The following is a 26,337-nucleotide window of genomic DNA, read 5'->3' on the forward strand; positions in this document are numbered from 1 at the left end:
TTAACAGATCCTTAATGACTTCGTTCTGCTGTGATGAGGTGAACAGAACAAGGTGAGCCCAGGAAGTAGGAGACCTAGTTTCTGGTCTCTGCTTCAACCATTTACTTCTCAGAGGACCAAAGTTACTTGGCCTCAGAAGGCCTCAGCTGCCATTAAAATGAGGTTAGGAATGTAAGTCTCTTGCCTGGAGGTTGGATCAAATGGACTTTATGGTCTCTTTAATAAGATGATCGCTTTGATGATATAATTCTGGTCCCTTTAGATATTTACTGCATTTAGAAATAGTACTTGCTGGTGTCAGAGGCATGTGTTTCTGTGTGTGAACCAGTAACTGGATTAATTTTATTGTAAGTCAAGATGGATACGGGGGTAAAGTCTGACTGTCTCTTGGGATTGTTTACTTGCCTCTCCCCTGTCTCTGGCTAACATAGGTTCTGTTTGCCTGTAAATATCACCAGCGATTCAGCTAGTGTAAAATCACTGTGGGCAGTTTTCTTTAACTGTTTAGTTTAAAAATTGGTGAAGGGGTGGAACTTGGCTTCATTTTGTCTGAGAGATACTATCGCATTATGTTTAAGAGCATGGACTTTGGAGTCTAGATGAGATTTGAATCCAGACTTTGCCACTTACTAAGTTTCCTTTTTACCTACTTATTTACATGTTCTTCGGCAAGTGACTTAATCTTGCTAAGCCTCAAAGTTATTGTAAAGGGAAAATTAAATAATTTCTGTAAAATTTTTAGCCAGACTCAGACATATAGTAGGCTTGCAGTAATAGTAACTATTTTTCTTTATTTAGCAAATATTTATTGAGCCACTACTGTAAGCCGGACACTTCTCTAACAGTAGGGAAATGAACAAAAGAAGCTCAGAATTACATTCCTGAATTCTAGCATACTGGTGATATTGAAAAACACCCCCATTTAATGACAGCTTCAGTTGTAGAAAGCATTCTACTTTCTATATCTGCTGAAATGTGCTGAGAGGAGAGTGCATGTTAGAATGGAGGAAATACAGTATTATTTTTTGTTACTTGATAGGGAATGCTTATCTAACATTACCTGGAAAACAAAACTGTGAACAAACTTAAGTCGTGAGGGTTCTAGTTTTCCCAGGTCTGGATTCAGTTCACTAGGTGCTTACCAAGCATCTATGGTTCTCCTGTGCTATGCTAATTAATGGAGACACAGAGATGGAGTGAAACCTGTCCCCTCCACAGAGAAGCTCCCAGTCTGCATGGGTGGAGAATTGGTGGACACGACGCAAGAATCAGCAGCCCTACCTTCATAGTACTTTTCATTTTCTTTATTGTGAAACAATGGTAAGCATAAAACCATATATGTAATATATATGCTAAGAAACAACAATAAAAGTTTAGAAGCAGAACATCAGCCATGTTATTGAAGCTCCCACTGTGCTCTTTACAGATTGTACCCTCCAACTCTCCTGTCCTCATAATCATTCATTACCTTGTTTTTTGTATTTATCCTGTTTTTTTTTTTTTTTTTTCTTTTCTACATGGCCTTGCCACCACTAATATGTTTATCTCCCAGTACTTGTACTTGTGTTTGGATTTTGTAAAAATTCATCATATTCTAAATTCTTCTGTAACGTTCCCCCCCCCCCAACATTGTTTTCAAGATTTAGCTTCAGTGGGGTTTGTGAGGTGCATTTATTTTTCACTGCTGTGCCACAGTTTATCCATTTTTTTTGTTGCTGGACATTTGAGTTGTCTTTGTTTTATCTATTTCAAACAATGCTGAAATGAACATCCTTGTGCATTGTATCTTGAGGCACATGTTAATGGGGTTCTCACTTCATTGTACAATAAGATAACCACAAGCCATATATGACTTACATTAAAGTTAAATACGCCTCAAATTTCAGTTCCTCAGTTCATTAGCCATATTTCAAGTGTTCCAATAGCCATGTGTGGCTAGTGGCTACCATATTGGACAGTGTAGGTATGTAACATTTCCATCATTGCATAAAGTTCACTTTTCGGGTTTCACTCCATCTTTGTGTCTCCAGTTCTCAGCATCGTGCAGGAGCACCGTAGATGCTTGGTAAATTGGACAGCGTTGGTCATAGGCGTAGGAGCAAAATTGCTGTCCTGTGGGCTATTCACATCTTCACCTTCACTAGATAATGCCAACTTGTTTTCCGAAGTGGTTATGCCAATTTACACTCCCACCAGCTGTAAGAGTCCTGGTTGCTCCATATTTTTGACTTGACACTCACACTTTTCAGTTCTTGCCAGGCTGGTCAAATGTCTTTTGAAGGCAGCCCACAGCTTAAACACACAGTGGAGAGATCATTGTTCTGGTTTCATGAAGCCCCAGCACCAAGTAATGAAGAAGGCACCACCTATAATAGGCTCAGCAGGGAGGAATAGAAATGTTTCCTGTGTTGGCTAAAAGAGAGAACCAAAGCTCAGCTGAAGTGAAGGAGAGAGAAAACAGCAAGGAGTGGATTCACATTATTGAAAACTTCTTTTTGCTTTCTGTGCCATTTCTGTCTGGTAGTAATATTTTTGACATTCACCAGAGTGAATTTTCTTTGTTACTGGCATTTGAATTTTGGCTCCAGATTTTTTTAAAGCTTGGATTTGGGGAGGGCCTGTAGAGCACTGAAGCCTTGGGAAAAAGCCTTGCCTTTTCCCGCTATTGAATAAGACTCCCCTTCTCCCTGTACACCATTTAGGAAATGGCTTCTAAGCTTATTTCAAAGGCAGCTTATCCATCTTATAAATGAGATTACAAGTCCTGCCGAGTATTATTTAGGTTTCAGTGACTTTCAGACAAGGAATAAGAATCAGTCGTTAGGCTGCTGTGGGCATAGTCTGATTAATAAGACAAAGTTTAGGAATTGTAGCTTATCTTTTAGCATTCAACTTGCTAGGACTGATAAAAAGAGCTTTATATACTCTCTTGCCCTACGCAGAATTTAAAAAACTTTCTCCTAGCAACCTCGAATCCCCTTCATGGAAGTTATGACAGATGGCGGTAGTGGTGCTTTGCTATAGCACAGATTTGGAGGAACATAGCTCATGCTAACCACAGGGAGGAAGAAAGGAGTCATTCCCCCAGCCTCTTTTGGGAATTGTCCTGTTGGCTGTGGTCTCGGGAAGAGCACTAGGGCTAGGGAGTAGCAGTGATACAGCAGTTGACATTTATTGGTCACTTAGTACTTTATAGGGGCATCATGCTAAGCACTCGTTCTTTTCCCCATTTTAGAGACAGGAAACAGTGGCTAAATATCTTCCCCAACGTTTCAGAGCTAGCATGTGGTTAATTCAGGCTTGAACTTTAGTCCTTTTGACCCTTAAATAAGCCCTGATGAGATTATCCTGAATCTTTTACCAAAAATAGATGAGGAGAAGGGCTGGGAAAAGTACCAGGTGTGCCATTGAAGGAACAGAACGTCTTTCTTCTTTTGCTTTGTGATGGGAAAATAAGGCAGGAAAAGGAGGGGCTGGGACTGAAGTGGCTGGTGTTAGGTTCTGAACTAGAGTGCAGTCCTGTGTTCTTCTGTAGCATCTTTCATAATTTTGTGTTTTGTAAGGAAGGAAAAGATTCTACTCTTCTAGGAGCAAGGGAGAGACAGTGAGTGAGGAAAAATGGGTAGAAGGACCTGGGAGAGCAGAATGCCATTGATGAACATGGCTGAACATAAACCTTAAATTCATGGATGCCAGTTGCTACCAGATTTTAAGTTTATTTATTTAGGGGTACCTGGGTGACTCAGTTGGCCAACTATCCAACTCTTGATTTCAGCTCAGATCATGATCTCACAGTTTGTGAGATTGAGCCCTGAGTGGAGCTCTGCATTGACAGCATGGAGCCTGCCTGGGATTCTCTCTCTCTTTCTGTGCCTGCTGCTCTCTTTTTCTCAAAATAAATAAATAGAGCGGGGGAGGGGCAGAGAAAGAGGAAAGAGAGAATCACAAGCAGGCTTCATGCTGACAGGGACTCGATCTTACAAACCATGAGATCATGACCTGAGCCAAAATCAAGAGTCAGATGCTTAAGTGACTGAGTGTCCTGCAAAGTGTCCCTTTTTTTTTTTTTTTTTAAAGGAGATAGAGGTTTATCGAATATACCACAAGGGAGCAGCAGACAGGACAGCAAAGGAGATACTGTCTTCTAGTTGCTACTAGATTTGGGGGTTCTTCTAGAATGTACTTTTAAGTGAAAGCTGTATTAATAGCTGCTTCTCTTCACTGCATTGAACTCCTCTCCTGCAAGCTAGATGATTTTAGGGCCTCCTGCTATATAGTTTTGGCAGAACACCATGATGACCTAGATCACATTTCTAATTAGGGTTGTTAATCCATTCATGGGAATACATTTTATTTGTGGTTGCTATTTCATTACTTCTCTTAGTAAGTAGTTTTCATTTGGTTACTTGAAGATTCCATTACTATAGCTCAGGTGGGAAGGATTTTTGAAGCTTTTTTGAACAATAGTTCTATTTGTCTCTTTTGAAATAAATGGTAGTTAAATCAGGATGAGGCCATACATTCGGCTGCTTATTCAGGCTTGTAGTTGGCTAAAGCACCTGGAGTTCAGCTGACTCTTAAGGACTGACTCATGCCAAACAGACTTATAAGAAGCTGATATACTCAGGATGCCAAATTAATAATGAGAAGTAGAAATTCCAAGAAGGCTGGGACTTTAGGGTCAGCCTGTCACAGTGTTCTGTACCCATAGTAGGAGCTGCCTTGGAAACCAAGTTATTTAAGGTTGCTTATTAATCATGGAATCTAAGCAAGGCAAGTGGCTGAGTGAATTTAATGACTAATGTAACAGAGTCTGATCTACCTACCTCCACTTTTCAGCAGTGATTACTTAGCATTTCAAATAGGTTGACTGGTAGTGGTACCCTTTCTCTCTGGACAGTGCTGGAGACATTGGGAAGTTCTGACCCTATGGCTGTCCGTTTTCTAGGTTCCTTATTATATGGCAGACTCTGGGCCGAAACCCTAATTCTCCAGTTACCTAGTTGTGTGATTTAGTCAAGTCACTTCACTCTGTCTCACTGTCTTTTTCTTTTCCCTTATGCTTCTCTCTTTTTTTTTTTTTTTTGTTTTGGTTCCACTTTTTTTCATCTGGAAATTAGACATGATAATAGCACCCACCTTACAGAGGTTTAAATGAGTTAATATCTGTGAAGCACATAGAAAAAGTGCCAGACATAGAGTAAGCTCAAATTAAGTCTTATCTGCTGTTATTCTTAATAATGTAATTATTAATATTATCAGTCAGGAGGTTTTTTTAATATCAAATGATAGAAATCCATATCAACAATATTAAACAAATAAAAAAGGGAGACTCCAGCCTAGATAGAGTTGATTTTCATTATGCACGGTAGTTCTATGAAGTTGCTGCAAATGCTGTTAGTGAATACTGAGCTACTGCCTCTATACAGGGTTAGTTAGGTTCTTGCTTAGAGTCTCTGGTCAACCAATCAGTGTATAATCTTTTTTTGTGTGTGTTTATGTATATTTCTGTTTAGACACCTAGTTTAATATACATTTCTTACAAATGATTAATTGTATGCAGTATTTCTTTATGCTCTAACACTAGTCAAGAGGATTTTTAACATTTTTCTGACCCTCAGTAAGTGACAGTGTATTTCTTTGGTTATCAGCTTCGTAGAGTGCTGTCCACCATACACTATAATCATCTCTGAATCCACAGATTCAGCTATTTTGAACATCTTTTCTGTAGCTTCTTTATACCGTACAGATGTTACTTTAGCACTTTCCAGAGTTGCTGCATGTATAGATCAGTGAATTTCTTCTTCCCTTTTTGAGATATATCCTGTTACTGATTCATTAACATTGAACTCACAGCCAGTAGCACTATAACTCATGTGTGAGTGAAGCTCGTCCAACACATGTATTTTCTCTGTGAGACACAGCACAGCTTTGTTGTACTTAGGAACACTAGAGATAGCACTTTAGTGCCAGGCCCAGGGGCATAGCAAAATCACCAACAAAAATGTAGAAATCTGGGGGCACCTGGGTGGCACCTGTTAGTCGGTTAGGCGTCTGACTTTGGCTCAGGTCATGATCTTGTGGTTCATGAGTTCAAGCCCCACCTCAGGCTCTGTGCTGACAGCTCAGAGCCTGGAGTCTGCTTCAGATTCTGTCTCCTTCTCTCTCTGCCCCTCCCCCACTCATGCTCTCCCTCTCTCTCTTTCAAAAATAAACACTTAAAACTTTTTTTTAAATACAGAAACATGTAGACTGCAGAAAGACCACTTTTTTACAGAATGAGAACATCATTTTGTTTGACTTTGGCTGGGAAAGTGCATGTAGGGGTGACTCAAATTTTTCCTCTCTTTGCACATGTCTGGGAATGACTGAGAAATGACCCAAGTATTGCTTTTGGGTTACAAATAAATTTTAGTGAGTAAATTCACAAGTATGGAGTTCACAAACAATGAAGTACAGCTATCGTTAGGGAGAGTGAAGGTAGTAGTGCTGGCACCAGGCAAGAGGGGGTCCAAGGCTAAGTACCGTTACTAGGACCCTTTCTGTCCTTTGTCTTTGAAACTTTATAGCTGGTAGAATCATAATGTCTTTTTTTTTTTTAACTCTATTTTGATTTTTAAAAAATTATCTTTATTTTAATTTTTTAAAGTTTATTTACTTTGAGAGAGAGAGCAAACAGGGGAAGGGCAGAGAGAGATGGAGAGAGATCAGGCTCTGTGTGTTGGCAGCACAGAGTCCAATAAGGGGCTCTATTCCATGTAGCCATGAGATCATGACCTGAGCTGAAACCAAGAGTTGGATGCTTAACCAACTGAGCCACCCAGGCACCCTGAGTCATAATGGCTTATAGGTGTCCTCATGTGGCAGGGCACATAGCTTCCAGCAGCCTCAGTTGTCCTTCAGAGGCAAAAGGCAGCCTTCCTTCAGAGCTCTGGTGAGCTTACTGGGGAAGGACTCTGGCCCTCCTGGGAGTGTGAACCTATCCCTGAGCCAATCACAATGGCTTAGGAGGTGTTCTCTGATTGGTTTGCTGTGGGTCATGTCCTGTGGCTTAGGGGTGGGATTCTCTGACTGGCTTGGTGTGGCTCATGTGTATGGCTTGTGGCAGGGGTGGAGCGGGGGTTGGGGAGCGGGTATTCTTTGAATGCCTTGGCCAGGGTCATGCTTACCCTTGTGCCAGAGAGGGGAGAGTTTGTTACTAGATAAAGAGGGGCTTCGGGACATGGGTAAAAAAGCAGTTGGTGCCACTCTTGAGTTGCAGCTTTCTTTTACATGAAGTACATTTTAGCTATGCCCCCTCCCCCTGTTTTACTGACGAGTAGTGTTTCTTGTATGAATATACTGCAATCTGTTTATCCATCCTCCTGTTGATGGACATGTGGGTTGTTGCCATTTTTGTTTAGTATGAATAAAGCTGCTGTGAGCGTTGTTTATAGATCTTTTTGCAGACATACAATCATAGCTTCTTGATGTCATATTTTTAGACACACTGTTTGTACTTGGCTGGTTAACGGGATGGCTTAATGCTACAGCTGCCTAATCTCAGCCATTATCTCTTAATTCTGACTAGTTTCACGCTCAGAGGGCAGTTTTATTTTCAACTTTACTGGGCATCCTGTATTGTATACTGACTACCGTTAGTCATTCTGCAAGTAATTTTTGTGTTCTTGCTCCTGTAGGTGACCTATAAATCAGCTTGGGTGGCAGTTGTAGCCTAGTAGATGAGACTGTGGACACTGGCGTCAGGCCTAGATTCATAGCCTGGTTCCTACTTCTTGTAGCTGTGTGACCTTGGGCGTGCTTCTCAATCTCTCTGAAGCTTGCTTTATCTGAAAATGAAGCTAAAAATAGTACTTATGGCACAAGGTTGTTGTGAAGATGAAATGAGATAATAATATAAAATGCTTATTAGCACAGTGATGGTTGTATGCTGCTTCTGTAATCATTGGTAGGTGGTGGGAAAGGACAAATTCATGAAACATTCAAAATGAAGAAGTTAATTGGGAATATTAAATTATGAAAAGATTATGTGCTCTTGCTGGTCTTTTAAAATGTATATCTTACTCCCCTGCCCCAGTTTGCATTTTCTCTCTCCTCCTATGTAATTAACTCAAAGAGTAACATTTAAGCTTAATATCCTTTTAGTTCTAGAGTCTAGACAAGGAGTAAGAATCTTGGGAAGAAACAGAACTATTTGGTTAAGAAAGCAATTTCAGTCTTACATTTTATTTTCGGTTTTCCATACTTTTCCTGAAAGCCTTAAGAATTTAAAGAGTAAGTCAGGTAACATTACCATAGGTAGTCAAAAAATATTCTATTGTATGGAAATACCACATTTTATTTATTCATTCATCAACTGATGGGTGTTTGGGTTTATTTCTTCTTTTTGGTATTATGAATAATGCTGCTATGAATATTCATATACAAATTTTTGTGTGGATGCATATTTGCAATTCTCTTGGATACCTAGGGAGTGAAATTGCCAGATCATATGATAGCTATACGTTCAGTCTTTTGATGAAGTGCCAGAATGTTTTCCAAAGTATCTGCACCATTTTACATTCCCACCAGCAACGTAGAGGTCTCCAGTTTCTATACATCCTCACCAACATTTGTTATTAACTGCCCTTTTTGATTATAGCCATCCTGGTGAGTGTGAACTGGGAGAGAGGGATGAGATTTTGTTTTTGTTTGTATGAAAGGGAAACATAAATTTCTAAAAGGTAGTGAAACTTTGGGCTGGAGTCAGCAGTAATCAGCCAAAAGTTGATTGAGAAGCTGCCAACTCAAAGAGATATGCTATACTGTGTGGTCTTTGTTTAAGGCAGTTAAAGTCTGGCTGAGGAGTTAAGTTATAAGATACTGAGAAAGTCTCCAAGGCAGTATAGTAGATGTGTCAGAGGGATGCAGGCTAACTGTGGCTGGAATGGTCCCCAGAGGCTTTCAGGTAGAAAGTGAAGCTTGACTCTGAGCCAGAAGGATGTGTAAGAAGAAATGGCAGAGAAGATAACCTTTTCCCCCCCATTTTTCATTTTTGTTTCAAGTGGTGAATTATTACTATCCAAGCTAACAATAGACTACCTAAAGGGGTTAATTAGTTCAAAAATTTTTTTTAATGAAATAGGCAGGGGCACCTTGGTGGCTCATTTGGTTAATTGCCAGGCTCGGTTTCAGCTCAGGTCATGATCTCGTGGTTCATGAGTTCAAGCCCTGCATCAGGCTCTGCTCTGACAGTGTGGAGCCTGCTTGGAATATTCTCTGTCTCTGTCTCTCTCTGTCTTTCTCTTTCTTTCTCTCAAAATAAATAAACTTAAAAAAAAATGAAATAAGAAAATTCAAAAGGTGCAAGGAGAAAGGACACGATGAAGTTGTGAGGGTAACTTCCAGATACTTATTGCCATAATGGTTTGCAAAATTGTTTTAGCCAGTCTCCTCTCCTGTACTCGGAGTTCCTCATCAGTGATCTAAAAATCACATTGTGTCAGTGTTCACTGTTCATTAATACAAAATTTGTTTAGAAATATTTTTTTGAACTCTTACTAAAACACAAAAATAGCATCATTACTATGAACATTTTCAGTGATATTATGTTATCATTTTGACATGCAAGGTATCTGAAGAATATTAAGGGGAGTGTTAGTATTTATTTATTTTAATTTTTTTAATGTCTGTTTATTTTTGAGAGAGAGAGAGAGATATGGAGGGGCAGAGAGAGAGAGAAAGGGAGACACAGAATCTGAAGCAGGCTCCAGGCTCTGAGCTGTCAGCACAGAGCCCAACATGGGGCTTGAACCCATGAACTGTGAGATCATGACCTGAACCAAAGTCGGATGCTTAACCGACTAAGGCACGTAGGTGCCCCAGTTTATTTTTATTTATTAGAGTTTATTTATTTATTTTGAATGAGAGAGAGTGCATCCTCCAGGGGAGTGTTATTTTTTTTTTTTTTTTCATTGATTATATTTACTACTTCAAAGTGATTTCCTTGGGGTTCCTAGTGGCTTAGTTGTTTAAGTGTCCAACTCTTGATTTAAGGTCAGGTCATGATCTCTCAGTTCTTGGGGTCAAGCCCTTCCTTGGGCTCTGCACTGACATTGCGGAGCCTGCTTGAGATTCTCCCCACCCCTCCACTGCACGTGCATGCATATGTGCACACACTCTGTCTCCCAAAATAAATAAGCTTTAATAAATAAATAAAAGTGATTTTCTCTGACTATTTTTTTTTTTTAACCTTTTTTTACAGAACTCTTTTCTCGGCTACATGACTCCCTGAAGGATAAGAACAATGTTATGTTGGGGATATTGGTCTCTGGGCCAACCTGGGATCAGCACCAACCTGCAAGGGATTGTGGCTGAGCCACAGGTGTGTGGATTCATATCAGATAGGAGCGTCAAGGAAGTGGCCTGTGGAGGAAACCACTCCGTGTTCTTGCTGGAGGATGGGGAAGTTTACACGTGTGGTTTGAACACCAAGGGGCAGCTGGGCCACGAGAGGGAAGGAAATCAGCCTGGTGAGTACACCTAGTCTGCCTTGATGATTGGTGAGGAAAGGCTGAGGAAAGGGGGAGAGCTGGTGGAAGATTTTTGAGTGTTTATCTTTCAAGAGGCTCTGACTGGGTGCAGGGGTCTACTGTTTGGAGGTAGTGATGATGTGGCTCTAGGGATCCTCTGTGGAAGGATGTCTGAAGTAAGTCAAAGAGTATGCTGGAGGGAATTGGGGAGTGGGATTCATTCCTTCTGCCTTTGGGGGTCAAGGAGGAAGCATGAGTAAGACTTCAAGTGTGTGTGTATTAATGTGGCAGGAACATTAAGCTTATTGCACACACCTGAGTGTACCCAGTCATTTTTATTTATTTTTTTAAAAAGTATGGGTATCAAGGTGCAGTCCACTGTTCAGGGAATGTTCAATAGTACGGCAAGACTGGTGATAGAGGGTAAAAGGTGCTGTGCATATTTAAAGTCCGTTGGTTTGAATTACTTTTCTTCCCACCTTTTTTGTGTGAGGTTGACCTTCAGTATACATCTAGTGTGAATCTATGAGGTACTTTCTCAATGTTGGATTTTGGAGTAGAAGTGATGATGTTTAAATGAGTCTCCTTGTGGTGAGAAATGGTAAGATAGGGTCTTCAATTGTGACCATGTTGTGTGTTTTTACACTAACATGGGCATATGTCATTTTGTTTGTTAACTATCTTTTTTTATTCAATCCAAATCAAGTGAGGCTACCTACCGAAGTTTCATTAAAGAAGAGCCTTGCTGTTTTTTCTAGATGATTTTATCTAGGAAGGTGTTCGTGTTCATCTAGGAAGGTCAGTTTGGCATTAGGATCAGCTAAATTTTTTCCGTGACACACTGTCTCCCTTCTTTCTCATATTTATTGTCTCCGATAGCAAGTGGCTGTGTTCCGTAGTTCACCTGTCCAAATGTCAGTATTAATTTATAAATTAATAATGTTGATCATTGGATAAAGGGCTATCAGGCTGGTCTTAAGGAAGGAAAATTACGAAGTATGTGAAGTATGATATGTGGGCTCCTTCCCTGTTCTTTGCTCCAGGTTCCTTCATTGGAGCCCTCCCTCAGATGTCCCACCAGGCCTGCTCCCTGGAGCAAATCCTAATGTTTTAGTCAGGGGTTTTCTAACATGAGGGCCCTGGACTCTTGGGATTTCACAGAAAGAGTTTCAGCATGGGCCATGTGTATTTACATGTGCAATGCACCTGATACTACAGGTTTTCAAATGTAAGTAGATTCTATTCATTAAAATAAAATTTTAGTAATGGTGCTACCAATTCATAATTGAGTTAGTAAATCCTATCCATTATGTGTTTTACCAATTAATATGAAAGTATAATATGTAGGAAGTTTTTTGATTTCTAAAAAAAATTTTTTTTTTTTGGAAAAGATTAAAAACCAAGGTCTTTCCCTTTCTCCTGTTAAAACTCACTTGAGTCTTACATAAAACCCGTACTCTTGCTCCGTTGCCCCCAATGAGAGCCAGTATCTAACAGTTAATGCCTAGAGAGGGATTAATGGCAAGTCACAGTCCAACAGCTTGGTCTTTCCCATGGGAATGTGTACATTCAACCAGGACTTAGAGACGTGTAAGACCTACTTCATACCAATAGTCCTTAAAGGATTTGTACTCACCCTGGCCAGTCTTTGAAGGAAGATGAGGAGGAGATCTTTCCAGTACTGCAGAGAGAACATAAGGTGAACCTTGGAGTCAGACAAACTAGTGCAGGCGTTACTCATCTCTGATTGTATGTCTGAGCCTCAATTCCCTTTCCTATGAAAGGGGACTTCCTGTCCTAGTGTAGCTCGTGATACAGTAGATTCGAATTGTAAAGACGACTCTGCAAAGCTACCTATGACCTGTGAATCTGCCCTGCTCAGGCCCTCCTGTCTGTCTGCTCTGTGACTCTGCCTTCTGTGCCAGCCTCCTTGGACACCTTTGTCTTAGAACCTGAGGTGAAAGGATTCAACCAGGGGTCGCACCTGAGAAAGGAAACAAAGAGCTTACAGTACAAGGATAGCAAAGACCTGTGGGAGGCACCATGGTGAACACATCTGAGTGCAATGTGGCATTGTTCCAGTGGAGCCTTCTGACACAGCTCTATAGAGTTAGTGGTGGGAGGTTTGTGGGCTCTGCGAGTGAGTGAACAGGAGCAGTCACAGCTTCTGCCTGCATACCCAGTCAGGCCAACGCCTCGGCCTGCAACTGTTCCCTGTAGGCAAGGCTGAGTGATTGAAAGAGACTTGAGCCAGAGGTGCCTCAAGAAGGCTTTTGGATTCCACCACAGAACCCAGCCCATGCTTGTAATCTAAATTTGTAATAAGCAAGGCTGTAGTGTAAATTACAATAAATTCCAGAAATTTCTGTTGTTGGCTAAGCTTGTCTGTTAATTATAAACTCCATAGCAGCTGTGGAATAGTGCCTCTTTGAATGGAAAGATAATGTGGGTGGGCACCTCCCTCTCTTTAACTTTTTTCTTTGGTAGGTGGGTTCTAAATTGGGGACCATTTGGGTTTATTTTTAATGAGTGGGAAAAAGAGAATGAGCTTGTTTTCTCTGTGTGTTTATTGAGAACTGTGACCTGGAGAGCTGCTAGGCATGGGGCGGGTAGGGGTAGTTAGTGACAGACAGACCCTGTTTCAGGGCGCCTGTGCTGGCCCTGGTCTGCAGGAATGTTATCCCCAAATAACCCCTGTGGTGTTTGGGAAGGGAATTTGATAGCAGACCACTTCCTCAGGATGCTTCTGGGGGCAGTGGGTGGGTTTGTGATTTTAAGTCGGTATCATTGCCCAGACCAAGGGTGTGAAAGGCTAAAAAGAGCGAGGGGAAGGAAAGATGGAAGAAGATGGGGTAGGGGATACACTGTGATGAAACTCTTCTGTTAGAACATGTTTCCTTGAGTCTGTCCTGCCAATTGATCAATTTATACATGTTGCCTAACTGGCATGGTTAAAAAGTACACACATTTATTTTTATGGAGGACTCCTGTACCTGTGACATAGCAGTGGTATAAAGCACACACACAATGATTTTAAAGAGTTTTTTTTCTCCTTGAGAACATCTAATAGTTTCCTATTGCTTTTGCGGTTCCTGATGTTGCTGTGCTTTTCTTGTACTCTCATTTCTTCTTAGTTCTGCCCTTATGTGACCAACTTTGTGTGTGTTTGTGTGTGATGGGGAGAGGGCGGTTCAAGGATTCATCAAATACTGAAACTCCTTGTTATTAAAGGCCTCATATTTTCCCAGTGTGTTGGGCAGCTTGGGGTTCTAGCTTAGGTATGTCACTGACTCATTCGTGTGTTGGCCAAAGGCAAAGAGCCCTATGATTCCCAGAAGCATTTTTTGTGGGCACAGTATCAAAGCTTCATCTAAACTCAGTGTCCAGATTTTTTTTTTTTTTTTTTAAGTGTTGGATTGGAGCACCTGGGTGGCTCAGTTGGCTCAGATCATGATCTCATGGTTTGTGGGTTCGAGCCCCGCATTGGACTCTATGCTGACAGTATGGAGCCTGGAGCCTGCTTCAGATCCCTGTCTCCCTCTCTCTCTGCCCCTCCCCTGCTTGCTCTCTCTCTCTCTCAAAAGTAAACATTAAAAAAAAATTTTTTTTAAGTGTTGGATTGTAACTGTTTTGCATATTCCTCTTCCATATGACTTTTCTGTCCTTCATTCTCCCTATTACATGATGATGTAAATCTTACCTCTCCCCCAAAATCAGGGATAGTTTCAGTGACAAGGGCATCGTAGGATTATTACTAACTGATTTCCTCATTTTTTTGCCCATGAATTCATCTCATAATTTCCTGAAACCTAGAGTTACAGAGCTACATTATAGGAAGATTTGTGTGCCTCCCCTCCTTTTTAATTTTTTTTTTTTAAAGAGGAAGCAAAACATGAGTTTTTCCTCCTAAATTATGTTTCTTTTAATTATGGTTTTTTGTAAGTAAAGCTACTAAGCTATACCTGAACATTAAGCACATCTTGAAATATTTTATTAAACTAAAATAGAAACTGGTTGCCCATAGAAAAAAAAATTCAAGAATTTTACCTTAGTTTACTGTGCTTCTCTTATTTCCACCCAGCCACATTGTCAGCACTGTATTCTTCAGGTAATCCACAAGTCTCCTTTCCCCATGTATAACTCTGAATTTTCCTATTGGGATTTTAGCCCAAGCTAATCCTTGTGTTATTAGGGATGTCTGAATTTATAGAAACCTCTTCTAACCTTTCTTCCTATTTGAGTAGGCAAGAACTGTGATAGGTACAATTATTTAATTATTTAATCTAACTTGACTATGTTAAAATTTAAAAATTCTGCATTGACATCTCAGGAAACCTTTTCGTAGCAAACCTCAAGGATAACCATTTGTAAGCAGACTCAATATTTTTGTGCAACCCTGTTTGATTCATATCTATGATTGGTTCCTTTTCCTTCCTCCTCACTTAGTTTCTCCCTTTCTTGCAGGTAATTTAATCCGATTCACATTCACACTTTATATTCAACCTAAGCATTTCCATAACGCCCATCACCATATGTAACAGCTTTCCCGCTGTTTGATAAATGAGGTTTATAAAGCAGAATATTTCAAAAGCAGCGATTCCCAGAGCTGTGGTTGCTGCTAACCCTGGTAGAAGTAACACTTTCAGAGAGCTTATCAAGTTGCTTGAGGGCATCTGAAGGACACAGTAACTCTGTCATGTTAATCAGCTTTTGCCAAAAAGCAAACTAGCTGAGCTGAAAGGATATTGAAGACATCTTATAATGACTTCCTATTATTGAAGTGCATATTTCTGTGGGCATACTCTGATATAAAAGGCAGAAAGTGCCATAGGAAATGTTCCGATCTCAACATTGGACTGTTAGGAGCCCCATCCTTTCCTCATTAGAAGTGGCAGGTGGTCCAGGAGGCTGCACAGCCCTTTCTGATGATGATGATGATGATGATGATGATGATGATGATGACGATGACAGAGGTAGTAATCAAACCCTATGGAATGTGGTGACTTCTTTTTAGCTGAGTGGACAGCTTTCTAGTTCAAGAGGTTTGGAGTTCAGGAGCCAATATTATTTAATAATTTTATTTCCTGGTATGGTTAATCAAAAGTTACTTTTTCCTGTCTGTACTCAGACTACTTTCTTTAAAGATACTTGAAAGTTTTAGAAAATATGTACTTATTTATAAGCATATTCTTTAATGTGAGGTGTTATTTGTGACTTGTAAAAATTTGCAGTGTTACTTTTAAGTAATTAGCGCAGTGGTTTGCATCGTGGTACAAGAGACTCCCTTCATTTGTTAATTGTAGGAGTGGTTAACTATAGATACTATAATCGCTTTCTATGTGCTTGACATTTTTTAATCTGACTAATTCTCATGACAGTTCTGTAAAGTAGGTCAGTATTATCATTCCAGGTATATATAAAAGAGAACAGGAAAGGGGGTTGAGTTTCAGTTTTGCTTGTGTGCCGACAGTTTGGTTTTAGTAATCCTAGAATTTTGTCGATGGACATCTTTTTAACCTCAGGCTGATTGGAAAGGCACAACAGAATTTTATTCTCAGAACTGTTTTTCTTGTTAACATTTAATTTCCACTCATTCCTTACAAAAGAAATAAAAAGGATGTAAACTTGGTCACTGAGAAACTTGTATTCTTTAATTTACTGGTTGAATAACCAGATATTGTCAAGGTGTTTTGATTAAAGATATGGAGAAATAATTCCCTTTTCATCTTTAAAATCATCAGATGACTGTCAGCTTGTTCTTTTATACTCTTCTGGGTGCCAGGTAATCTGGGGGAAAAGACACATGATCATTCATATCTCAGGCAGATATATATTGCCTTGCAATTTGCCTCTTGTTCTTTGTTCCTTTATTTCCTCGAATTATTTATTTCTTATTCAGTCACTGATTGAGCAGATATTTACAGAGTGACTGGACTACTAGGTTCCTCGTTTGTTGTAGTTATTGTTGGAACACGATGCATTTAGTGCAAATCCTATCCTTTGGGAGTTTATAAGCTAGGAGGGAATGTAAGATGTGTTTCTGTAAGGATTACATAATACAGCTCACCATGTGCTGAGCAAGTGATCAGGGTTCTAAATGTGTCAAAATAAGAGTTGTAGTGAAGAGTTAGGTCTAAGTCAGGTTACCGACAGTACTAAATTCAGATTTCTAACAAATGGCATCTTTTACAACCACACACATATCAAGTTCATGTTTATCTTAGGATTGTGAGCTTGTGGGAGAAGTGAAAGCTAGCATTTCAGAGAAGGGGCAGCTTTGGTAATGGTGTCATTCTCCAGGGATTTCCCATGTTTTCAGTGGGTTAAGTCCACCCTTTAGTTCTGAATTTTTGTGTTGCAGTAACAATTTTGTCATTTGGCAGTTTTGATCATCTCTTGTATACCTTGGTGATCTGCGATCTTCATAGATCTAGGAATGATAAAATGTTTTTAAGAAATTTATCAGTCTGGATGGTATATGTCTCTTCAGCTGGTATTTTACAGTTCTTCAGGACCTACCAGAATCTGAGTAAATGCACTTTCATAGCATGTAATGTTGAAATCTTTGGTAACTCTCCAACAGATAGACTGTCTCATATCCTTGCAGACTTTGAATCAGGTTTTGACTCATTTTAAGACATGTATTGTAATTTGTATTATAATTATTAAATGACTCATAGCAGTTGAAATTGTTATTCTGAGTGATTTTCATTTGGAGTGTTAGCTAATTATGGAGGCAGCATAGTGAATAAGAGCATGGATTCAGGAGCTAGACTTCCTGTATTGTTATCCTGGCTCTGCCACGCACTGATTGTGTGATTCTGGGAAGGTTGCTTAACCTCTCTGTGTCTCAGTTTTCTTAGTTGTGAAACATGGATAATAATATCTACAAATTAGGATTTTTGTGAGGATACAATAAGTTGTATCTTGGGTTTTTGGAATAATGTCTGGCCCAAAGTAAGCACTCAGTTAGTGCTACCAGTAGTAATAGTAGTATTATAGTAGTATGTGTTAACATCTTCCATTACATTTTTTTTGATCCTACTATTCCAGCATATTAAATTAATAAATTCATTATATATGTATATATTATATATATAATAAATTTATTATATATTATATATATATATATTTTTTGATCATTTTTATAGGTTCCCTTAACACTATAGGATCTGATGAATGGTCTTTGCATACAGGGGAGGGAGGTGATATAAGCTAGGGTCATTAAGAGAGACTTCACATGTTATGTGAGTTCTAAAGGATGGTCTGTTTCTTGATCTTTAGTTTTTTGGGGTCTTTCACCTTATTGGTCCCAAGAAAAACATTTTGCATATATAGGGCACTCTGTAAAAATGGGTTATCCACATATGGACATTCATGTATATATGTAATCTTTATGCCATGGTTAACATTGCCTCCAGCATTCTGGTCCAAAATTGCAAAGAGAAGTGAAGCAAAATAGGCATCTGTGGACATTATAGTACACCAAGGGCTTCTTTGTGATGCTTCTGGAGGACTTGAAGTGGTTTGGCGACAGTTAGTGGGGTGATTTGATCTTGCCACAGGTTCAGAAAATAGAGTACAATCAATTTATGCTGAGCCCAGCTGAATTCTGTGTGTGATTAGTTTTCCTTTTAGCTTTGATGGGCGTGCATCTTTGGGCAGGGATCTAAATGACCTGAAGGAAGGTTAAGTGGTTTTCCTTTCTGCATTCTGCAATCACCTAAGAAGAAATCACTTTGGAGTCTGAACCTGTCTAATCCCTGCTTTCGTTTTCCCCCTCCTAAATGGGCCTATATTAGGATGCTCTCAGCTGTAAGTAACAGAATACTAAAATATGGCAGGAACAGTGAGTAAAACTGCATATCTCTTTATAGAGGTCTAGGATTGGTTAAATCAGTGGCATAATGACATCATCAAGGACGTAGGTGCTTCCCATCTTCCTGTTCTGCCTTCATCATTTTGTTGTCTTTCTTCCTTGGGCGTGTCCCTTCCTAGTCACAAGGTAACCGCCACAGTTCCAGGCATCACATTCTCACACAGCTGTATTCAAAGGCAGACAGGAAGGGGAGTTTTCTTGTGTGTCATTTTTTAAAATGGGGAAAACCTTGCCTAGGAGCCCCCTCGTATATCCTCTCTTGCCTCACTGGCCAGGCCTGGGTTACCGTAGACCAGTCACTGGTGTGCCTGAGTAAGTGAAGTAGGAAATATCTGTCTGGCACAGTCAAGGGTCATCTCCTAGGACTGGGGAGGGGCCCAGCAGCCCTAAGAGTTCTGGTACAAGGAAGAAGTGGGTGATGGCTGATGGGTAAGCAACACACTGTCTTCTGCAAGGTTGGTTTCATATTGTGTGCATACTGGTGGGATCTTTGACACCTTAAAGTGGAGTCATGGAGTTTTATTTTTGTTCCATATTATAATCTATAGTTCCCTTTATGGAATCAATAGCAATACCTTAACATCAGCTTTTATAACAACTGATGGCTGCCCTTATGAGGCAATGACTTTATGATGTTTATGGTATATGATACGGAATTGTGTATTTTTTTTAAATGTATTTTTCATGTTTGTTTATTTTTGAGAGAGAGAGAGAGAGAGAGAGAGCAAGCATGAGCTCGGGAGGGGCAGAGAGAGAAGGGACAGAGGATCTAAAGTGTGTTCTTCACTGACAGCAGAGAGCCTGATGCGGAGCTTGAATTCACAAACCATGAGATCATGACCTGAGCCGAAGTTGGATGCTTAACCAACTGAGCCACCCAGGCGCCCCAGGAATTAGTATCTTATTCATCTTTGTATTTCATTGCTAAGCACAGTGTAGTAGGCACATAGTGTAGGAAATATGGTGAATAAAATGTCTCTTAGGCTTTACTGTTTTGTTGCTTTGCCACGTACTGTATGGGTTCTGGGAGATTTCTGGGGTTAGGTCAACAAAGATCACAGTGGTCTTTAAAGAAAATCACAGAATTTTAAGGATGGAGGATAAAAGAGTGACTTGAGTGATAACTATTCCGTTTATGAGGCTTCACAGAACAAACAAAGGGTTTAGTATCACACAGCAGAACTTCTCTAAAGGGAGCTTTAGTAGACTTGGCAACTTCAGCTCAGTAAACTTTATCACTTTTACCCATTTTTAATTAGACTGCAAAAATCTTGAATGTCTTGAGAGTATTGCCTTTAGCAAATAGTATCACCTGGGCCATGAATCAGGTGTTCATTTATTAGCAGTCCTCCTGCATTTAACTGTCAAACTAATATAAAGTCATGAAATGAGGCAGACACTAAAATACACTGTTTCCAGTGTCTTCCAGCCCTTACCACCCCCTTACCACTGTACCTTTTCCTGGCAGTAAGTAAATTTCTAGGTGAATAAGAATATCCATTTGTTAATACAATTGATACAAATACCTTCCAGTAACGGGAGGCTTTAAAACAATTATTTTTAATGTTTATTTTTGAGAGAGAGAGCACAAGCGGGGCAGGGCAGAGAGAGGGGTACAGAGGATCCAGAGCCGGCTCTGCGCTGACAGCAGTGAGCCTGATGTAGGGCTTGAACTTGTGAACCATGAGATCATGACCTGAGCTGAAGTTGGACACTCAACCGATTGAGCCACCCATGTGGGTGAGTTTATGTATAAGGCAGTGGTGGATGGATGGGAGTGGAATTTTGTAGTGATGTGGAGATTTATGCTTCTTGCCAATTCTCTAGCTCACTGATATGGTTGTAAGATTTCTTGGGTCTGATTTAGAGTCTGCATTTATTCCTAGGTGCTTTACCAGCAAGGTTTGCTTTGCCACTATGCTGTTTTTTTGGATGCCAAAATTAGCCTATTATGTTGAAAGTTTAATTTTCTTTCTTGTGATATTTTTCTCCTTTGATACTCTATCAGGTATTGAAATGAAAACATTTGCAGTGGGCTCAGACTTCCAAAGGAATATGATTTACCTCATTAAAATTTGAGAGTGAGAACTTTCCATGAGGTCTAGTCACAATAGCATCTCAGCCCGTCAGCTATTTGGGGAGTTGTTCATACTGCTAGGAGGAGAGTTATAAGGCTGTATCTTTTCTTTTTTTCCTTAATGCAACTACAATAACATTGACTATATTTCCTGTGCTGTGCTTTTCATCCCCATGACTTATACATTCTGAAACTGGAAACCTGTAGCTCCTACTCCCCTTCACCCATTCTGCCCATCCCCCCAACCCCTTTCTCTCTGGCAACCACCTGTATTCATGGGTCAGTTTCTGCTTTTTTACTTGTTTATTCATTTGTATTTCTGATTCTACATATAAGTGAAATATATGGTATTTGTCTTTCTCTGACTTATTTCACTTAGTCTAGTATGCTGTAAATCCATTCATGTTATCACAAATGACAGGATCTTATTCTTTTCTTATGGCTGAATCATATTTCACTGTATGCATATACCAATTTTCTTTTTTTTAAACAATTTTTTTAATATTTATTTTTGAGAGAGAGACAGAGAGAGAGAGAGAGACAGAGAGAGAGAGAGAGAGAGAGAGAGAGAGAGATGAGCGGGGGAGGGGCAGAGAGAGAGAGGGAGACACAGAATCCAAAGCAGACCCCAGGCTCTGAGCTGTCAGCACAGAGCCCGATGTAGGGCTCAAACCCACAAACTGCGAGATCATGACCTGAGCCAAAGTCGGATGCTCAACTGACTGAGCCACCCAGGTGCCCCATATACCACATCTTCTTTATCCATTCATCTATCGATGGACACTTAGGTTGCTTCCATATCGTGGCTATTGTAAACAATGCTGCAGTAGACATAGGGGTGCATATCTTTTGTAATTAGTGTTTTTGTTTTCTTTCACTACCCAGTAGTGAAATTACTAGATTGTATGGAATTGCTGTTTTTAATTTTTTGAAATGCCTCCATACCATTTTCCATACTGGCTACACCAATTTAGAGCTCTTTCCCCTCCCTCCCCCACCTCTTTTCAAAGTAATATTAATGAGAGCTTGCAGAGAGTCCTTAAAAATTTAAAGAACCTGTTTCCCACTTTGCATAGATTTGTGGTCGGTGTACTTTATCAAGTGAAAAGGATCATTTATTGGTTTGGAATTGGCCTAGTGCTGTATGAATAGTGCTGATCATGGTTAAATAGATTGTGCTGAGTGAGACAGCAGGTTCTACATTCTGCATATACTCAGAGTATGTGGGGCGCAGGAACGGGGCAGGGAGGTAGAGAGTGGGGGCCCATTATGCCTTTAGGTGCAAGTCGCCTGGTTTCCTTTAAGGAGGTGAAGGCCGCTGATGGGCCATCCTAGGTCTTCTCCAAGCCCAACTAGAAGTAAGAATATTGGCAACCAGGAGAAGAGAAAGGAAAGACAGGAAAAGTGAGATAGCAGTCATGCTGAGCTTACCAGGAGGCACAAGTTAAGTGTTCTTTTTTTCTTCATATGGAGGGAAGAAGGCAGAGGTAATTATGGAGTGTTTTTATTTACTGTGAAGTAGCACATGATAGAGATACCCCAAACCAGCTAGTCATGAATGAGAAATTGGAAGTTTTTCTATGATGTTTTTATGAGTATTACCCTATGCTTTACCCATCTTACTGGTTTTCATTCTTCGCTGAGGGTAGTTTCTGAAGCACGAAAGCTTTGGTGAATGTGTTTAGTATTTGCACTGTGGAGATGTTAGTGGTAAACAGTATATAGGCATTCTGGCGATTTCATGCTCTCCTGTTGGTGACTGGTATAATTCAGATTGACTAGATGCCTGTCTCCTTTCTTCTTTAATATTCTAGCTTTAATATAAAGCTTCCTTGGCTAGTCTTATAGGGAGGATGACTCATCTTTAGGTTTTCTAAATAGCGACTTTTTGTATTTCTAGACTGACCCAGTGTGACTAGGAAGGGGTGAGCCAATTCCCAGAGATCCGTGAAGGATAGGTCTCTCTTCCCCTGCCCCTGTTTTTCTGTCTCTCTCTGTGTCTCTCACTCAAACACACACACACACACACACACACACACACACACACACACCAGCAGACATAGGTTGAATGAAGGGAGGGTTCCAGTACACTTCACCCAGGATGGGGCAAGGCCATTGGACCCATAGAATTTCTTTCTCTTATCATTTTATGAGCTCAAGAAAAAAATCAAACTCATTCCATCTCCTCACTGCCCATCCCTTTAGTTTTTTAAAAATTTTTTTAATGTTTATTTATTTTTGAGAGATAGAGACAGAGTGTGAGTGGGGGAGGGGCAGAGAGAGATAGAAAGACACAGAATCTGAAGAGGCTCCAGGCTCTGAGCTGTCAGCACAGAGCCCAGTGTGGGGCTTGAACTCACAAGCCGTGAGATCATGACCTGAGCTGAAGTCGGACGCTTAACTGACTGAGCCATCCAGGCGCCCCTGCCCATCCCTTTATTAAATCACTGTATGAATTACCATTTAACTGCCTTGATTTAGATATTTGGGTCAGAAAAACACTGTTTTCAAGTTTGTCCATAGTTTTAATGAACCGTTAACTCTGGCAGTGTTCCAGCCACACACAGCTGTCTCGAGATCTGAGGACTGACCCTCTAGTGTCCAGTGGGGGAGCTTCAGGCTTTAGTGCATGTGGATGAAACCAACCAGGGAAAGCTCTGTGACAGGAAGGGCTGGAGGGAGCCAAAGACTTAAATGAATTCTTTTCTGTTCCACCGTGGGTGCCTCCTCTCTGTCCCTTGCTTGGACTGAGTGTCATCATGATCAGGCCAGAGCTGCAAATCAAGAAGAAGCCATTGGTCTTTTTTCACTTCTTTTGTTCCTCTTCCTTTACTGCATTCTTGATTCTGAATTTTGTACATCACTGTTTGTTTAATTTGTATATTTATATTAAGGACTAGGGCACTTTGACTTTCTTTATGCTTTTAATACAGAATTTATTTCTGGTGAGGATTGCATGGCTGCCCAGGTGAGTCAGGCATATGCTACCAAGGCATTTCAGTGGGAAAGGACGGTTCACTTAATTAATGGAATTGTTAGAGTTGGCTGTTTACCTGCAAATAGACCTAGACCCCATAGCTCACTCCATATTCAAAAGTAACTTCCAGATGTATGAAGGACATAAATGTGAAAAGTAAAACTACAAAAACAATAGGAAAAAAATTAGGGGAATGTGTTTAGAAGCTTGATACAGGCGGTCCAGGAGCCATAAAGAATAATGATTGGCAGGTTTGCATTAAATTAAATTTTTTCTGTGATACAAGGCATTCATGAACAAAACCTAAAGATGAGTCTAGGTTGGGAGAAATAGTGCCATGAATTACCAGATAAAGGCTTCATATCTCAAATATACCAGGGCATCTTCTAGTTGATTAGAAAAAGATAAGCAACCCTGTAATGAAATGGACATTTTACAGAAGAGTACTTACAAATAGCCAATATGTGAAAGGAAATGAAAATTAAAATGAGATACCATTTTTTTCATCTGTTTGATTGGCAAAAAATTTCAGAGAGTAATAATATTCGCTGCTCACTGGTACTGAAAAATGGGCAGTCATGCGCTGATTGAGGAAGTATGAGCAGCTACAATCCTTTCTGTAAATCACCTGGCTGTATTTAGTAAAATTTAAAATGGTTATACCTTTTGAATAAGCGGTTCTATTTTTAAGCTTCCTTACACAAATAAAAATGTTAATATATAGCAGAAGAAAAATATTTCTAAGGATGCTTACTGCAGCAGCGTTTTCAGTGGCAAAGTAATGGAAACAGCTTGCTCATCCTCTAGGGAAGAAGTTGAATAAATATAACGGACAGTCAGAAGATAAAGCTTTAAGTACCATCTTTTATGCTGTTGACTCACAAATTATTTCCAGCCTTAACTTCACCGAATCCCAGGCTTGGTATCCATTTAAAATCTCTACCTGGATGTGTAATTGGCATCTTAAGTTTAACATATACCAAGCCAAACCTGATATTTCTTTTAAACCTGTTCTCCACCCCTTTTTCTCTTATTTTGTAAATGGCAGTACCAGTCGTCAGGTCACAAACCTTGAAGCCATCCTGGAACCCACCCTTTTAACTTTACTACCCTGTGAATTATGCCCCCCTGCCCCCCCCCCCAACCCTGCTATTTTCCTTCCCCACTTTGTTTTTCTTCATAGTTTAGGCCTGTCTCATATACTGCATTCTGTCTTTGTCTTGTCTTTGTCTTTCTCATAATTGTTTCAGCTCCATGAGGATCAGGACTGTTTTGTATCTCCCAACACCTAGAATAGTATCTGGCATATTTAAGTGCAGCCTTCAGTAATTATTATTATCATTTTTTATTTATTTTCTATTTTGAGAGAGAGAGGCAGAGAGAAAGGGAGAGAAAGAGAATCCCAAGCAGGCTCCACAGCATTAGCGTGGAGCCTGATGCGGGGCTTGAACTCACAGAACTGAGAGATCATGACCTTAGCCTAAACCAAGAGTTGGACGCTTAACCAACTGAGCCACCCAGGTGCCCCAGTAATTATTTCTTGAATAAATGAATGATTATATCATGAAAGAAACAGAGTTACTAATTAAGGACTATAGAATCCCATTTTGTAGAAATAAAATCAAGCCAAATAAGTCAGAGAAAGGCAAGTGCCATATTGTTTTACATATATGTGGAGCCAAAAAAAAAAAAAAAGGAAAGGAAACTCAAGCTTATAAGTACAGAGAACAGATTGGTGGTTGCCAGAGACAGGGAGTGGGGTGGGGAAGGGTGGGTGAAATGGAAGAAGGTGGTCGAAAGGTGTAAACTTCCACTTATAAAATAAGTAAGTCCTAAGGATGTGGGGACTGTCAAGAACAGTACTGGATTGTATATTTGAAAATTGCTAGGAGAGTAAATCTTAAAAGCTCTGATTACAAGAAGAAATTTTGTAGTTAGGTGTGGTGATGGATGTTAACTAGACTTATTGTTGTGATCATTTTGCAGTATATATAAGTATCGAATTCTTATGTTGTACTTAATATAATGTTGTATGTCAATTTTATCTTAATTAAAAAAAAAAAAGTTAATTGCAGCTCCGTGAAAAAAAAAGTCAAGCCCAAACTTTATTGAAAAAATTATGTCCCTTTGATTTTTCCGTCCTGTGACTGTTATGTGGAATTTATTTCTAGACAGGCTTACTGAACGTTAGCTGTCAGACATTTGCTTGTTGGCCTGTAATGATCTGCATGCTTGTAGGTGTGAAGCTCCAAGAAAGAAAGGTCACCCCTAGAAGTACTGCCTGCAGTCCTACAGCAGAGTGGCCTGATTTGCTTTTGAGGACGTTTTTATGAAATCCGTTGGAAATATAGTTGACTCTTGAACAACACAGTGGTTAGGGGTGCTAACCCCTATGCTGTCAAAAATCCATGTATAACTTCTGCCTTCCCCAAAACTTAGATACTAATAGCCTACTGTTGACTGGAAGCCTTGCTGATAACATAAATAGTCAATTAACACATGTTTTGTATGTTATATGTATTATATACTGTGTTCTTAGAATAATCTAGAGAAAAGAAAATGATGAGAGAGGGGCGCCTAGGTGGCTCAGTTAAGCAGCCGACTTCAGCTCAGGTCATGATCTCAGGGTTTGTGGGTTCAAGCCCTGTGTTGGGCTCTGTGCGGACAGCTCAGAGCCTGGAGTCTGCTTTGGATTCTGTGTCTCCCTCTCTCTGCCCCTCCCCTGCTTGCACTCTGTATCTCTCTCTCTTTCTCTCTGTCTCTCTCTCTCAAAAATGAACATTAAAAAAATTAAAAATAAAAACAAAATGTTGAGAGAGAAAATACATTTACAGTACCATACTGTGTATGTGTATATATATATGTGTGTGTGTGTGTGTATATATGTGTGTGT

The 26,337-nt window shown here is 39.9% G+C and overlaps 1 protein-coding gene across 2 annotated transcripts in view; it reads left to right on the forward strand.

Moving 5' to 3' along the window:
* The window catches only part of HERC3 (HECT and RLD domain containing E3 ubiquitin protein ligase 3), a 110,436-nt gene that overhangs the window by 2,774 nt on the left and 81,325 nt on the right, over positions 1-26,337 (forward strand). Inside the window, exons 3-4 of one of the 2 annotated variants that reach the window (XM_049630871.1) lie at positions 1,219-1,320; positions 10,244-10,511. In XM_049630871.1, coding sequence (XP_049486828.1) covers positions 10,286-10,511 — 226 coding nt within the window. In that variant the 5' untranslated portion in view covers positions 1,219-1,320; positions 10,244-10,285. The remainder of the gene's footprint in view (positions 1-1,218; positions 1,321-10,243; positions 10,512-26,337) is intronic. The other variant, XM_049630870.1, reaches the window with a different exon arrangement.

The sequence above is a fragment of the Panthera uncia genome, chromosome B1 (genome assembly GCF_023721935.1).
Source record: "Panthera uncia isolate 11264 chromosome B1, Puncia_PCG_1.0, whole genome shotgun sequence".
Taxonomy (NCBI): domain Eukaryota; kingdom Metazoa; phylum Chordata; class Mammalia; order Carnivora; family Felidae; genus Panthera; species Panthera uncia.